Source organism: Carettochelys insculpta, chromosome 3, assembly GCF_033958435.1.
Source record: "Carettochelys insculpta isolate YL-2023 chromosome 3, ASM3395843v1, whole genome shotgun sequence".
Taxonomy (NCBI): domain Eukaryota; kingdom Metazoa; phylum Chordata; order Testudines; family Carettochelyidae; genus Carettochelys; species Carettochelys insculpta.
The window spans coordinates 60027437-60044472 of NC_134139.1; the positions used below are offsets into that span (position 1 = coordinate 60027437).

Sequence of the window (17036 nt, forward strand, 5' to 3'; positions counted from 1 at the left end):
TAAATACAATGATACCTTGTTATAGTGAATCCCCTGATATAGACAACATTTCCTAAAGTCCTGGTTTCCTTCCAATAAAGTAGAACTCCTCTCTTAGTGAATGGATTCTCTGTTATACTGAACAACCACTTGGCAGCATAGGTTATTTTAATGGATACATCACTTTAAACTAAGCTCTCACATCTGTTCCGCCCTCTAATTACAAATGCAAAGTGAACATAATTCACAAATGTATCATAAAAAGTAAAATATAAGTACTTTAAATGCAAGTGTATGTTCTTTATTTAGCACAACAGGCGGCTTTGATGTTTTTCTCATGTTTTAGACACAAATCAAAGGCAAAAGTGCTTTCCCCAATATAGTGAATTTTTTCCCCCATGGCAAACAGGAATTCACTGTAAAAGGGTTTCACTGTAATTAGTGTTATTTGAATTGCCTACTCTGATCCAAAGCAAATTGTCTGTGGAGAGCAGCAGGACTGGATTATTTATCAACAGTCTGGGCAATTAAGAAACAGTTGGCTGCAATATGTTATTTACAAATGAACACAATGATGCTACTTCATTTTAAATTCTCTTTCTTCATTACATTAAGTAAGGTATAAGTCCTGCAGTTTAATTAAAGTGCATTTTAACTATTTACTTACGTATATACTGCTTCACTAATAATATAAACAGAAACAATTGCAAAGATGGAATTTTATGCAGAAAAATTGCAGAATTCTAATCTATTAAATCTGCAAAAATTTTATTTTCTATGGACAAATATTTCAAACAACAGCACAATTCCAAAATTATGAATTAGAACAGTTAGTGACATCTGTCTTAACTTTTCTCTCCATAAATCTTTCATGAATAGTGTTAGCTATAAGCCACAAATATAGCAATGAAATAATTCATTCCATTCCTAGGAATATTCAGAAGCCGTTAGATTAAATGGATTCAATTTTGCTTCACCACTAATTTTTTCCAAATTTGGAAAGAATGCAAAAGCTGTACAGCCAGTTTATGAATTAATTTTTGTTGGAAGTAGCCAGGGTTTGGAAATGACCTTGGGCTCCTGTGTTGCCACTGAGAAAGAATATGTCTAAAATACCTTTTTTAGCTTCTCTCCTCATCTGCAGAGGGAATTTCTTTTCTGAATGCTGAGGACGCTTACACTTCTGTGCCAGAACACTATTAAGGAAGGTCACTCACATGAAAAAGAGCCTTATAAAGGCCTGTTCTTACAAGAGCAGGGGTCTAAGGCACAGATCAGTCACAAGAACTACAAAGACAAGTTCCCTTGCTCCACGGTTCTATACCTGAAGCATAGAGAAAACAAGGGGGCCTGTTCTCTCTTCTCAAAACATGTGTCCTACCTGACTCTCCAAATCCTCTTACAATGAGAGAGGGGAAAAAAAACAACCCACCAGTGTCACATCAGGCAAAACACTTTGTACCTTCTATTTAGGGACAAATATTTTTACCTCTCCTCTCATCTACAAACTCCTTCTTCTGACAAGAGTAATAAGCCCTTCTTCCAGCTGATTAAACCATCATGCATTCCACTTATGCCACTTATGTGACAAATGACCCTGCAAAAACTGTTAAGTCTCACACATACAATATTTTAGACCATAGAACTTTAGGCTCCTAACAACTAAACTTCCAATGTAGAATTCAGCCAGAAGGTTAAAAAGTTTGTTTCATAGGAGTGCTAATTGGTCAGCATCCTAAGAGCCAACTTGGTCAGGAGTATGGAGGATATAAACAAGACAGAAAAGTTTGCACATCTATATATACTAATGTTTTCATTTTACAGGTGACTATGGAAAAAGAGAATGAAGGAAGTAAGACCTCTACTGAAGAAAGGCAATGTTAGATTACAGTTTAAGATTCTAGAGGAAAACACCTGATGCTTTAGGGATCAAATGCAACATCCCATCAAGCCTCTGGGTCACAAAATGCAAAAGGTGAAGAAAATCAGCCTTTTTTTTCTGGCATTTGTATCGCTGGATGTTAGCCAGTCTGCTACTTACATTGTCAGCAATACTAATTAAATCAATATGACGGAATATGGAGTTGAGTCATTCTTGATATAGCAGTTTAATAACTGGTGTTCCCTTGGCTGTTATAGCAATTAATGTAGCTATTGTGTTTTAATTATTCTAGCTTTGGTCATTAAATAATAGGCATCTTCTTGGCTGCTCTAAGCTGATTCAAAAGATACAAGCAAGTGCTTTAGAGTAAATAACTTACAAAAAGAAAACAAATGTTAACAAAGAATATTCTCTCTGCCTTTCACTCCCAAACATTCTATATATGTGCCCAGAATGTGTGACTCTGCAACTATCAGATCACTTTTTTCTAAGCGCAACAGACACTTGCTTTGCTTTCCATATGGGAGATATCCTGAGGCCCAGAGGAGGCCCATAACATAATGCCATGTGGGCAGTTTCATATTACAGGTTACTGAACACAGGTAAGTTAAACAAGTGGAGGACACATCTTCCTGCCTACTGAAAAGACAGGCTCTGCAAACCTGGTAACCAGGGGTATGAAGGGTAGTATGTGTGGCAGTGATATAGTGCACCCTGTGCACACACTTGTTAGCCACAGCCATCCCACAAAACACAATGGCTGCATCTACACGGCAAGTGCTATTTCAAGGTTAGGCTGTCATGTAAAGACAGCCAGTAAGATGTGTATACTACCACGTCAAAGGCCAGAATGATGATCATGTTCAATTGCAAAGATGATTCACCTATTGCTTCTCTGTTGAGTGAGTGAAGAGTCTCTTACTCTCATTCAACTGTTCACTGATCACTCACCCACTCTATTTTCTGACCTCTGTATAGGGACTAGGATTTTAATCAACAGACTTCCTATTTCAGAGGCACAAAACAGAAAGAATTCTACCAGGGTCATTTAATATCAGCTTGTTCGACAAATGATGTTGCCTTTCTCATTCTAACTGCAATTCAGAAAAAACATCCAAGTACCCCAGCTTAAGTCCATTCCTGTTCATGAAAGCAGTAACACATTTGTTTAAGTATGTGCCTATCTGCTATCCTGAATGAGGATACTTTTGTGCATGGTGGTCTTTGTTCTGCTCTGATGAGATGTATCTAAAAAGAGGAGTTTACTTCCAAAAGTAGCACTCCTAAAATTATTTTTGAATTCTTGTGCAAGTAAATGACAGCACAGTTATCTATTATTACCACATTCTCCTTTCTTCTGTGTTCTGAAAAACATCCATGTTCCATCTCCACTAGAAAAGGGATCTGTTACTGATCGGTCATTTTCCTCACATAAATGGGTCCACAGGGCAACTACTTTCAGCACATCAGTGGGACCGAGAATGTCACCTAACATGTAGCCTACATAATGCTCATGTATTTTGTCATCCTTCTGCACCCATCAGTAGAATTTACCAAAGCGATCACATTCATGGGTGTTACTCAACATGAGTAATAGTTCCTGAATTTGGCCCTGAGACAGTGTTGAACTGTGATGCGTACAAAGTATTAAAAATGTTTTCAATGTAGATCTCTTCAAAGTTAGTAACAAATATGTTAATAATTTATAATGTCTTTAAGTAAAAAGTCCTGAGGCCTTCTTATTAACTTACAGGGATTTCTTGCACTGTGGACTGTGTTTCAGAGAAAAAAACCTCTGAGCTTCTACTAAAAACAAAACAAAACAAAACACAACCCAAAACCCAGGTACTTTTCTGAAGACTCAGGCCCCCAGATTTGAAAGTAATTGTCCATTCAGTTCAGTTTCCATCATAAGAGCAACCAGAATGAACACAAGATGTTGATTAGAACTTTGAATTTGACAAAAATAGACAGAAAAATGTATCTTTTTCAATCATACCTATTTTTTTTTTTAAAAAAAGATACATAACTAATTTGCAGGATGACTCCATAAAGTTATAGATTCAGTTTACTTTATTTACTGGATTTGGGCAGTATGAGGGAGTGCCCTGGAATACTAACAACTGAAACTACCACTAGTGATGCCCATATGGACAAGCAGATCTGATGGAGCCTGAGTCTTTGCTATTTTCTGCATCAGTGCTACTTTCATTTCACAGTTTTGAGTATAATAATTAAAATGATTTATTATCAAATAATCATGAATATCTTGTGCATATGCTTTACCGTGTTTGTTGGCAAGTGATACCAATCTAGTCATTATCAGCCAACTAATTTTAAAGTGATCAATTATTTTTAATGTAAGAATTACAGGTCCCATGTACTTTTAATCATCGTGAGAGTCATTGAGACAATTGTTAAGAAGAATTTAACACAAATTTTACTACTGTTTTAATTTAAATTTGTTCTAAATTGCGAGGCCATTTCACTGTTTGAAATATTCCAAGCTGAGTCAACACAGTGGTTTAGTAAAGATAGCACAACATGCTACTGCACAGAAAACATAGGGAGAAGATTCAAGTTCATTCCCTAAGTCCAAGGAGACAAATATCTGGAAGTAGTGAGAAAAGAGTGTACTGATTTATAGAGAGTAAAGTGCATATGATACCATACTGGAGGAACTTAAAGGCTAACTCAGACGTTCTACTAACAGATTTGGCAGAAATTGTCAAATCCAGTCCCTTTTAGTTAAATTGCTGGTATGTACAAGATAAGATATTGATGGGGTGAGGGATGAAATTCTTCCATGCTCATCACTGTGCAACTGGGAAGCCCTTATCAGGAGTTTTTCCTCCTCTTTGGCATTGGCTACAACCAGAAACAAGATGGATGGATGGATGGTCTGATCTACCATGGTAAATCCTATTATGCTGTGTTTTAAAAGTAGAGGCTGTTTTTCCTGTGTTTCTCCTGGATCACTTCACAGAACTTCAGAGGAAACTTGAGTCTCTAGAGCTCATGAATATGTAAAGTCTCTGTCTGAAGCAATTTCATGTTATGGGAGACAGAAATCCTTTTGAACCCTTCCCTTAGATGGAAATTAGAAATTCTTTTGACTCCATCCTTTGCATCTCTCTGCTATTCTCCAATTCTTCATTTTAGCTTCAAGATATCTACTTGCCTCTTCTGCTAATTTTTCTCGCAAGCTACTTCTACACTAGAGAGTTTTGTTAACAAAACTCGTGGAGCATCTACACTAGAAATGCATTCTGTTGTCAATATCAACTGAATGCAACACTTTTGTTTACAGCCTTCTGCCTCTCCCCTCCACGAGGCACAATGCCTCTGTTGACACATTCTGTCAACAGAAAACAAGTGTGGACACTCCTGGGGGGCTTTTTGTCAACAGATAAGAGCTCCGTGGCACCAGCCTGCTGCACCGGGAGGACACCCTGGCCACTGCAATCACACCTCTATGCTCCCTGTCTCCGGCCATTCCTAAAGGTGCAGAAAGCCCCAGAAATCCAGTGGCAGGAAGCTGAGAGCTTCGAAGCTGCCTGTCCCCATGGCCTCACAGCCACTCTCTACACGTGATCCCACGATGGCCACAAGTCATCTGCCCTGTGACCCCCTGGGGCCCTCCTAGCAGCCCCAGGAAGGATCACAGGAGCCCCCCTGGGTCACCAAACAGTGGGCCCCATCGTGGACTGGGCCCAAGGTAAAGGACCTCCTGACCCTCTGGGCTGAGGAGTAGATCCTGTTACACCCCCACCACCAAGAAGCGAAATGCCCCGGTGTACTGGCTGGCCACCACCCTTGGGCCACCCCACCCGCACCATGGAGCAAGTCCAGGCAAAGGTGAAGGAGCTCCAGCAGGGTACACCTGGGCCAGAGAGACAGGCTGGAGATCAGGGGCATGACCAGCCACCTCCCCCTACTTCAATGAGCTGCACCAGCTCCTGGGGGACGGGGTGAGGATGGCTCCCCCCACCATCACACCTGTGAACACAGCTGAGGAGGTCCCCCCACTGAAGTCAGAGACAGGGGAGGAGCAGCCAGGGACCATGTCGCAGCCAGAACTGGAGCCAGAGCTGGACTTGAACACTTAGTCAAGCGAGGGCATGCTGGTAATCACTCTGAACTTAAGCCCCTCCAGCCAGGCCATATCCAAGGCACCCCTGGACCTATTCAAGAGGCTCTCCGGTAAGTACCCTATGTATCACATACCCCAGGGTGTGGGGGGCAGGCACAGATGGGTCATGTGACAAATCTTGCCCAACCGGCTCGGGCGGGAGCAGATGCTGTGGTCCCAGAATGTGCAACCATGTGTAAGGCACCATGCCCCACCTGGACCCAGCAAGCATCCCCCGCCGTGGCTGGAAGTGGGCCAGCCACATGGGCAATGGCCCGACCCCAGACATACCACTGAGGACCATGGCTCCCAGCTCATGGGCATGCCTGCAGGCGACAATCAGCACCTAGCCCCATAGACAGCACTGTAAATTGCACATGTGAAGCAGGGATCCTGGGGAGGGCCAGGCTGTGCTCAGCTCAGCTGCCACCCATGGGGGGACCCCTCTGTGGCTGGACACCCTCCCTTGGCTGCTAGCCCATTGAGGAGGGTTGGGGGTGAGGAGGGTGCAGTGGGCAGCCTGGTCCTCAAGGCATCATGGGGAGCAGCAAACAGGAGCAGCTAACAGGGAGTTTGCCTGGGAGTTCGCCTTCGGGAGGAGCCCCATACCTGTTTTTACCTTTCTTATACGGTGTTTCTCTTGTGCCCTTCAAGGCGGCACTAGAAACAAATAAGGGATCTCTGTAAAGGGAAAAAATGGAGAGTGATATGGCTGGTGAGAGGTCTGTTGTTATGACCTGCATGTCATGTACCATGTTTGTCTTCCTCCTGAATGATAGAAAGGATTTTCTATGTACCAAGTGCAAGCTGGTAGCTATTTTAGAAGAGAAGTTTGAAGGACTTGAGGCACAAATATCAACTCTCAGGCCCATCAGAGAGGGTGAAGACTGTCTGGATAGAAGGCAACGGATAATACTGCAGGAACAGCAGGCTACCCAAAACAAGAAGGAGATCTGGAAGAATGTTACCTCCAGGAGGAGAAAACCAGTTCAAGTCTCTCCAGTTCTAGTGGAGTTAAGTAACCACTTTCAGTCTCTCTCCACAGGTGATACGGTGGAGATAATTGGGGCTGATACAATCCCTGGCTATGTCTACACGTGAAGCCTACTTCAAAGTAGCCTATTTCGATGTGGAGACATCGAAATAGGCTATTTCGATGAATAACATCTACACGTCCTCCAGGGCTGGCAACGTCGATGTTCAACATCGATGTTGCGCAGCACCACATCGAAATAGGCGCAGCGAGGGAACGTCTACACGCCAAAGTAGCACACATTGAAATAGGGGTGCCAGGCACAGCTGCAGACAGGGTCACAGGGCGGACTCAACAGCCAGCCGCTCCCTTAAAGGGCCCCTCCCAGACACACTTGCACTAAACAGCACAAGATACACAGAGGCGACAACGAGTTGCAGAGCCTGTGCATGCAGCATGAATCCCCCGCTGCAGCAGCAGCAGCCAGAAGCCCTGGGCTAAGGGCTGCTGCACATGGTGACCATAGAGCCCCGCAGGGGCTGGAGAGAGAGCGTCTCTCAACCCCTCAGCTGATGGCCGCCATGGCGGACCCTGCTATTTCGATGTTGTGGGACGCACAACGACTACACGGTCCCTACTTTGACGTTGAACGTCGAAGTAGGGCGCTATTCCTATCCCCTCATGGGGTTAGCGACTTCGACGTCTCGCCGCCTAACGTCGATGTTAACATCGAAATAGCGCCCAACACGTGTAGCCGTGACGGGCGCTATTTCGAAGTTAGTGCCGCTACTTCGAAGTAGCGTGCACGTGTAGACACGGCTCCTGGGAGGTATCTGAAAGAGTCCCCACGGTTTAGAAGGCATGGAATGCGCAGTCCTAGGGATGGGAGTTCTATGACCACCACCCCTAAGAGAAAAAGATGAGTGGTGGTGGCCAGGGACTTCCTCCTAAGAGGGACGGAGTCATCCATTTGCTGTCCAGACCTAGAATCTCGGCAAGTTTTCTGCTTGCCTGGAGCTAGAATTCGGGATATTACAGAGTTGCTGCCAAAAATTCTTAAACCTGTAGACTATTACCCCTTCCTACTTCTTCATGTAGGAACCAATGATACAGCCAAGAACAGCTTTGATGAGATCATGGCACATTATGTAACCCTAGGAAGGAAGATCAAGGAATATGGAGCACAAGTGGTCTTCTCGTCTATCCTCCCTGTGGAAGGAAGGGGTCTGCATAGGGATTGTCGAATCACAGAGGTAAATGCGTGGTTGCGTAGGTGGTGTATCAGGGAAGGATTTGGTTTCTTTGACCATGGGATTCTGTTTTGTGCACAGGGATTGCTGAGAAGAGATGGGATCCACCTCACTAAAAGAGGAAAGAGCATCTTTGCAGGCAGGCTTGCAAACCTAGTGAGGAGGGCTTTAAACTAGGTTTGTCAGGGGAAGGTGACACAAGCCCTGAGGTAAGTGGGGAAGGAAGAGGGAACAATCAAGTGGGTTTCCTGGGTGAAGAGGAGAAAGTGGGGCAATAGGCCCCTTCTCTAAGATGCTTGTACACTAATGCCAGAAGCCTAAGGGAACAAACAGGAAGAATTAGAGGTCCTGGCACAGTCAAACAAGTATGAGGTGGTTGGAATAACGGAGACTTGGTGGGACGATTCGCATAACTGGAGCACAGTCATGGAAGGTTACAAATTGTTTAGGAAGGACAGACGGGGAGAAGAGGAGGAGGAGTTGTGCTCTATGTGAGGGAGCAGTATGATTGCGCAGAGCTCCAGTATGAGGAAGGAGAAAATCCAGTTGTGTGTCTTTGGGTTAAGCTTAGAGGTGGAAGTAACAGAGGCAATGTTGTAGTTGGTGTCTGTTATAGACCGCCAGGTCAGGGAGATGAGATAGATGAGGCTTTCTTCAGGCAGCTAAGTGAAGCTTCCAAATCACAGGCCCTGGTTCTCATGGGAGACTTTAATCATCTGGACATTTGTTGGGAAACCAATACATCAGCACACAGACAATCCAGGAAGTTTTTGGAGAATGTTGGGGATAACTTCTTGGTACAAGTGCTGAAGGAACCGACCAGGGGCCGTGTGCAACTTGACCTGCTGCTCACAAACAGGGAAGAACGAGTAGAAGAAATAGAAGTGGGAGGGAACCTGGGCTGCAGCGACTGTGAGATCACAGATTTCATGATCCGGACAAAGGTAGGAAAGGTGAGCAGTAACATACAGACCCTTGATTTCAGAAGAGCAGACTTTGACTCCCTGAGAGAATGGATGAGCAGGATCCCTTGGGAAATGAAGATGAAGGGGAAAAGAGTTGAAGAGAACTAGCAGTATTTTAAAGAAGTCTTACTGAAGGCACAGGAACAAACAATCCCGCTGCATAGTAAGAAATGCAAACATGGTAGGCAACCAGCTTGACTTAACAGGGAAATCCTTAGTCAGCTTAAATTCAAAAAGGATGCATACAAGAAATGGAAACGTGGACAGTTGACTAAGGAATAGAAAAACATATGGCTGGAGAATGCCGGGCAGTAATCAGGAAAGCGAAAGCACAATTGGAACTGCAGCTGGCAAGGGATGTGAAGAGTAACAAGAAGGGTTTCTACAGGCATGTGAACAATAAACAGGTTATCAGAGAAGGTGTGGGGCCATTATTGGATGAGGGAGGTAACCTAGTGACAGATGATACAGGAAAAGCTGAAGTATTCAATGCTTTTTTTGCCTCAGTCTTCACGGACAAAGTTAACTTCCACATGATGGTCCTAGACAATGCAGTATGGGAAGGTGGAGGGCAGCCATCTGTGGGGAAGGAACAACTTCTGAGCTATTTAGAAAAACTAGATGTGCACAAGTCCATCGGTCTGGATTTAATGCACCCCAGAGTACTGAGGGAATTGGCAGAGGTCATTGCTGAACCTTTGGCCATTATCCTTGAAGACTCTTGGAGATCAGGGGAGATACCAGTTGACTGGAAGAAGGCAAATGTAGTGCCCATCTTTAAAAAAGGAAAGAAGAACAATCCAGGGAACTAAAGACCCGCCAGCCTTACCTCAATCCCTGGGAAAATAATGGAAGGAATCCTCAAGCAATCCATTTTGGAGCATTTGGAAGAGGGGAAAGTGATCAAAAGTAGCCAACATGGATTCACCAGGGGCAAGTCCTGCCTGACCAACCTGATTAGCTTCTATGATGAGGTAACAAGCTCTGTGGACATGGGGAAGTCAGTGGATGTGATATACCTTGACTTCAGCAAGGCTTGATATGGTATCCCACAACATTCTTGTCCATAAGTTAACGAAATATGGACTGGATCCTTGGACTATAGGATGGATAGAAAGCTGGCTTGATGGTCGGGCCCAACAGGTAGTGGTCAATGGCTCAATATCTGGATGGCGGTCTGTTTCAAGTGGAGTGCTGCAAGGCTCGGTTCTGGCGCTGGTGTTTTTCAACATCTTTATTAATGACCTGGATGAGGCACTGGATTGCACCCTCAGCAAGTTTGCGGATGACACAAAACTAGGGGGAGAGGTAGATATGTTGGAGGGTAGAGAGAGAATCCACAGGGACCTGGATAAATTGGAGGACTGGGCCAAAAGAAATCTGATGTGGTTCAATAAGGAGAAGTGTAGAGTCCTGCACTTGGGGCGGAAAAATCCCAAGCATTGTTCCAGGCTAGGGACTGACTGGCTCAGCAGCAGTATGATGGAAAGGGACCTAGGGGTTATGGTGGATGAAAGGCTGGATATGAGTAAACAGTGTGCCCTCGTAGCCAAGAAGGCAAACAGCATAGTAGGGTGCATTAGGAGGAGCATTTCAAGCAGATCTAGAGAAGTAGTTATTCCTCTTTATTTGGCACTGGTGAGGCCACATCTGGAATATTGTGTCCAGTTTTGGGCCCCCCAGTATAAAAAGGATGTGGATTTGCTGGAGCAGATTCAGCAAAGGGCAACAAAAATGATTAAGGTTCTGGAGCACAAGACCTATGAGGATAGGCTGAGGGATTTGGGCTTGTTTAGTTTACAGAAGAGAAGACCTAGAGGTCATTTAATAGCAGACTTCAACTTCCTGAAGGGGAGCTCTAAAAAGGAGGGTGAGAAACTGTTCTCAGTGGTGTCAGATGGCAGAACAAGGAGTAATGGTCTGAAGTTGAAGAGGAAGAGGTGTAGGTTAGGTATTAGGAAAAACTACTTCACCAGGCGGGTGGTAAAGCATTGGAATGTGTTGTCTAGAGAGGTGGTGGTTTTTCCATCCTGTGAGGTTTTTAAGTCCCAGCTGGACAAGGTCCTGGCTGGGATGACTTAGTGGGGGTTGATCCTGCTTGAAGCAGGGGGCTGGACTAGATGACCTCCTGAGGTCCCTTCCAGCCCTGTGATTCTGTTCCTGTGAGGCAGAGCCCACCGTGCAGGGCACACATGCTTGTACTCCTGGGACATCCATGTCCCTCAGCCCAGAGGAGGTAGCTGCTGCTCATGATGGGCATGGGGCAGTGCCTTGAGGGCTGTGCTGCTGGAATGATTCACTGCCTTTCCTTGTCTTCCTCACATCTGCACCATCCAAGGGCTGGGCCAGCCCCACCCCTCTGCCAGGGTCAGCTAGCCCCATCCTGGGACCAGAGCCAGGCAGCTCAGGACTGGAGCTCAAGAGAGTCTGCGCTCCACCACTGTGGGGGTGAGCCCATGACCATAAGGGCCATTGCCAGCCTGATAAGGGTGCCCTGAGGGCCTACCCAGCCACTCTCAGGAGGCAGACTGACCTGCAGGAGCAGCAGCTGCAAGCCGACCTGGAGTGGAGAACATGGGAATGGGAGTGGTGGATGCAGGCCTGGAATCACTTTATGGCCTGATTTGATGATTTCTTGGCCATCTGGCAGGCTTTGTTGGCCTAAGCACCTGAGGCTGCTGCCCCCATTCTCCCCACCACTTTAGCTCCCCCGGTCCCTGCCCCCAATCCCTGTCCCCCCAACTCCTGCTGTCCTGCCCCCAGGCATGCCGCAGCTCCTACAGTGGGTGGTGGCCAGGTCCCCTCCTGCCATGCCCACCCTCCCTGATCCCAGGCTGCCCCTGCTCCCCTGTTGAACCTGACCCTGCAGCAGTCTCCCCACCTCTGTACCTCCCTGTGCTCCCATCCCCAACCTAGCCCCAATGGGTACCCCAAACCTGCAGTGGGAGGAGATCCTGAGGCCAATGTCCTTCGGGGTCCTGCTCCCTTGTGGAGTCACAGCCTCCCATCTCCTCCGTAGACTGAGGCTTCCTCACAGCCTGTCCTAAGCCTCCCTCCAAGTTCAGCTCCCCGCATCCTGCCCAACCCTTCCCAAGGTATATAGCCACCTAGCTGCACATTGTACATAATTTTTATCACATTTATTTTGGACACGTGTTTCTATTTTAAAGTAAAGAAGTTATTTGTTCACCATCCCACATTCCTCTTTATTGGGGAGGGTCGGGAAGGGGTGAGCGTGCAAAAGGAGGGGTCATGGCGGGGATGGGATAGGGACGCTGCTGGGGGTGCCCTGAGGAGGCTCATTGGGGCCATGGGAGAAGCTTCAGGGCCTCCCAGATCCTCACCCTGTCCTGATGGGCCTGGAGGACCAGAGATGCACCCAGCTGTTCATAGCTGTGGCTGTTGTCCAGCCCCCACACCAGGAGGAAGGCCTTCCCCATCCCCTCCACAACACTGTGAAGGGCACAACAGGCAGCCACTACTTGGGGGACATTGTGCTCCCCCATGTCCAGCTGGGTCAAGAGGTACCTAAAACGTATCTTGTAGCAGCTGAAGACACACTTGACCTGGTTCCATGCTGGTTTAGGTGGGCATTAAACAGGTCCTGGGATGGGTCCAAGTGGCTGGTCTACAGCCTCTTAACCCATTGCATGAGGGGATAGGTGGTGTACCCTACCATGCACAATGGCATGTCCACGTTCCTGGCCACCAGTTCCCAGCAGGCAAAGTAGGTGCCTGCCTCCATCCTCTGGCACATGCCAGAGTTGCAGATGACCTGTGCATCATGTGCCCGGCCCAACCACCCAACATAAACATCCAGGAACTGTCCCCAGTTGTCAATCAGGGTATGCAGCACAATGGAGTGGTGTCCACTGCAGTTGATGTAATGTGCCACACTGTGGTCCGAGGCATGGATGGGGATGTGGATCCCGCCAATCGCCCCGAAGCAGTTCAGGAACCGTAAGGCAGTGAAGCCAGCAATGACCACATCCAAGTCTGTGATGAGGACAACCCTCCAGAGCAGGAACATGTTGATGGCTGTCACTACCTGCAAGGGGAGGAGACTAAATACACATGTGAGGGAACGAGGGAGCAAGTCCCTGGGCCCCTGCCCCCTCCTATCCACCTTCCCCTCTGAGCTCTCTGGGGGCCCCTCTGTGAGGCTGCCTCCCCCAGCAGCAGGTCTGTGTAAGGTTGGATAGCATGGTCCCCCAAGGATGGGGCTTTCCCCCTTGAATTCCATCCCTTTGACCCCTGTCCCTACTTCCCAAGGGTCCTCCTGGGGTGGGACCCATCCTTCCTCATCCCCTTCTCACAGCTCCACCATGCAGGGCCTACAGCCCAAGAGTGCCTTACCTGCATGAGGACGGCCCCAACGGTGCTCTTCCCCATGCCAAACTGGTTCCAGACGGAGTGATAGCTCTCCAGAGTAGTGAGCTTCCAGAGGGCAGTGCTGACCTGCTTCTCCATGAGGATGGAGGGTTGCAATCATGGTAGCCTGTCTGTGGAGGGCAGGTGCAAGCCAGGCACAGAGCTCCAGGAGGGTGTTATTTCTCATTCTGAAATACTGGAGCCACTGCTGGTCATCCCAGTGCCCCATGACGAGGCTGTCTCACCAGTTGGAACTGGTGGTGTATCTCCAGACCTGCCTGATCACCCAAGGGGGCAAACACAGGTGGGGCCCTGCGGCATTGAGGGAATGCTGCTGCATACTGGTGTTGGGTGCATCCCCTGAGAGGAGGTAAAGGACAGCTGTGATCAGAGTGAGCAGTTGTGAATGGGTCCAGTGCAAGACTGAGGTCTGCTTTGGCACTATGGCCATCTGGAAAGCGCAAAGTCTCTCTCAGAAAGCATCCAAGCCCTGCAGTAGCTATGCTGGCCCTCAAAGAGGCAGGCAAGCTTCAGCAAGGACAGGGAACATGGGTCGGCGGGGGCGCTTTAAGGAAGCACCTGGCTGGGGCTCCCGGAAGGGCTTGCCAGCCATGTGACTGTGTGCTGCGGTTCTGGGTCCATTCTGTCAAGAAAGCAGCTGTGCAGTCTGGCCGCTTTCTATGGATAGAGCGATCTGCTTTGCTGTGTGCATGTGATCTGTTGGTAGAAGTTTTGTCAGAAGACTATAACACATTAATACAATGTGAGTTGGTAGATACTGGTACAGATACATTCCTTCTCAGGAGTGTCCTCTTTTCTGACAGTTCAAATGCGGTAACCCTAGGCTTCTTTCATTTTTTTCAAAATTAAGAGTACTGCCAGGAAAAAGAGTATTTTCAATCAAAAGCTCAATAGAGGCAGCCCTTTGTAAGTCTCATGCGCATTCCTGGACTGAAGCCTAAGTCTCCAATCCTGCAAATATGTATGTATATGTTCAATTTTACTACCATGAATAGTCCCATTGAAACCAACGGGGTTACTCATGGTAGTTGAGTTAGGCATATGCACACATGTATGCTGAATCAAGGCCTGCACTCTTACCTTTCGAACTACAACTGGGGCAAGTTAATGAACAACTGTGTATTTGAGTGAGAAAATGTCTACAGCAATTGTTACCTCCACCATTTTTCTGAAGTGTTTTCTTCCTTGATAGCCTCTCCACCATTTCTGGATAATAATCATCATTTTGTTGAGGTACCTAAACAAAATGTTTTTATTAAAATGATTACTTTCAAAGAATAATGTATTGATAAGTAACACTGGAAAGATTTATCTAAGATTTTAGGCAACGCTGTATTTTATGTATACCTGTTGCAAAATTTGAGTTTACAGCACACTTACTTGAATGTGACACTAAAAAAGTTATTCATTATTAAGCATGACAAAGTAGACTTAAGAATGACAGCTTGTGTGACTGGTTAAACAATTCATGGAGAATACATCTGAGACTACTGAATGGTTCTGAACTTTTCCGGTCAAATGGTAAAATGTTGAAAACTGAAATATTTTTAAAATTTTAAAAACAATTTGGGGTTGCAGAAAATAGGACGATAAGGAAAATGTTTTAGCTTGTTGATATTTCTCCATGGGAAAATAAATTCAAAGACAGCTTAGGTACTAGCATCACAACTTTGCCTTGCTTCCTAATACATTATGAGATGGCTCCAAATCTTGCAAAGATTTATGCATATGACTGCATTCTACCTTAAGTAGGGGGCATTGTCTGGCTTGCCAGGGAGGGGGAATAGTGCGTTTCAAGCAGGGGATAGGGACAGGGGCTCTGAGACAATGTTTACAAGTGCACTTAGCAAAGTGCTATGCTAATGAGGTTTCTAGAAGCTGCAGATGATTGCCCATTTGCAAACTCATAGGGCTAATTAGCATAGCCATGAGAGATTTCGCTGTTGGCAGAAGGGGGTGCCGGCAGTACAGAGGCCGTGCAGACGTGCCTCTGCTGACTATACCCCCATGTGTCGCCAATCCATTATCCCTGAAAAAATGCAGACATAAGGGGCTGGCGATGGAGGGGGCTTTTGTTGACAGAGGCAAGTCTACACAGCCTCTGTACTACTGGCACTCCCTTCTGCCGACAGCAAAATCTCGCACGGCTATGCTAATTAGTCATGTGAGTTTGCAAATGGGCAACCATTTGCAGTTTCTAGAAACCTCATTATCATAGTGCTGCTGGCAACAGCACTGTGCTAAGTGCCCATGTAGACATGGCGAAAAGCTTTTGCAAAAGGAGGGAATGGGCCAGTGTGGCAATGCTGACTCATTCTCAGAGACCAGAAAGGTTGGAAAACTGAAAAGGGGTGATCCTGACAAGAGAAACCTCTTTTCCCCACGACTAGCAAAGCAGCACCCACCCATTCATCCTGAGGTGGCAAACTGTCATGTATGGACAGGACTTGCCATGGACACTCCTCTAGGTTCTCATTTCTAGGGATGCTGGGAAGGAATTTGTTCCTCAACATCAGATTGGCCTAGTGGAGTGTAGTTTAATAAATAAATAATAATAATACCTAGCCAGCCAGAACCAGCAATAGAACCCCGGCAGTGCCTTATCCAGTAGGACACACCATGCAATTGTTTTGACAACACACACAAAAACTGAGGAAGGAAAGTCTGTACAAAAGGCATTTTTGATAAACATGCACTTTTTTTCAAGTCGAACTCAAATATCTCTAGAATATTGAAAAACTGTTCTAAAAAGATACTATTTCCATCCAGTTTGGCAACTTTTGGAAGCCAGCCATTTGAGACGTACAATTTAAAAAGATCACAAGGATTTTTGTAATGACAACATATACAAACATAATAATCATTTTCTGTTCACATTTTACAGAAACAGTCACTATTACAGAGACAGAGAGTGAGCATGAATGCAAGCAAAGTAAAATGTCTGAGTTTTGGAAAGCTATGAGTGACTGAAAATAGGGGTTAAAAGAGAAGAACAATCATAATACCTGATGTATGCTCGGACTCTGCATCCTCGAAACCAGCTCTGGATTCGTACAGCAGAATTGTGCTCTGCTTTTCTGCATTCATCTACAGCTCTGAAAAGGTTTTTCAAAATAATCTTTTATGTGATTAACACTCTCAGTAGTTTAGTTTAAGATCAAAGCAATAAATCAAAGCAATTTTCTTTATTTACATTTTTTCTCAAGGGGATAGGTTATATTCTTTCTAAATCTTTTACTCCCTCTTCTCTTAACATAGTACCATTCTGAGAAATGATGAAAACACAAAATATCCCATGATGATTAGACAGTATAGAGATACTTAACAATGTGGTCCAGGAAAGATGACAGTACTATGGTGCTACTATGTTTTAAAAAATGTATCATAAACAGTATAAAACAATCTAAATATAAATTCACAGGAAAAATGAAGTTACTTTGTTTTTTGATTAGGCATCTTTGCT

At 45.7% G+C, this 17036-nt stretch overlaps 1 protein-coding gene and 1 long non-coding RNA gene across 2 annotated transcripts in view; one reads left to right on the plus strand and one right to left on the minus strand.

Annotated features, from left to right (window-relative positions):
* Positions 1 to 1969, plus strand: part of LOC142010302 (uncharacterized) — a 59862-nt gene extending 57893 nt beyond the window's left edge. Inside the window, exon 5 of the long non-coding RNA XR_012644761.1 lies at positions 1804 to 1969. This is a non-coding gene — a long non-coding RNA (uncharacterized LOC142010302). The remainder of the gene's footprint in view (positions 1 to 1803) is intronic.
* The window catches only part of SPATA17 (spermatogenesis associated 17), a 178195-nt gene that overhangs the window by 148507 nt on the left and 12652 nt on the right, over positions 1 to 17036 (minus strand). The window contains exons 2-3 of the mRNA XM_074988612.1: positions 16579 to 16668; positions 14729 to 14810 (exon numbers count right to left, since the gene is read on the minus strand). Coding sequence (XP_074844713.1) covers positions 14729 to 14810; positions 16579 to 16668 — 172 coding nt within the window. The remainder of the gene's footprint in view (positions 1 to 14728; positions 14811 to 16578; positions 16669 to 17036) is intronic.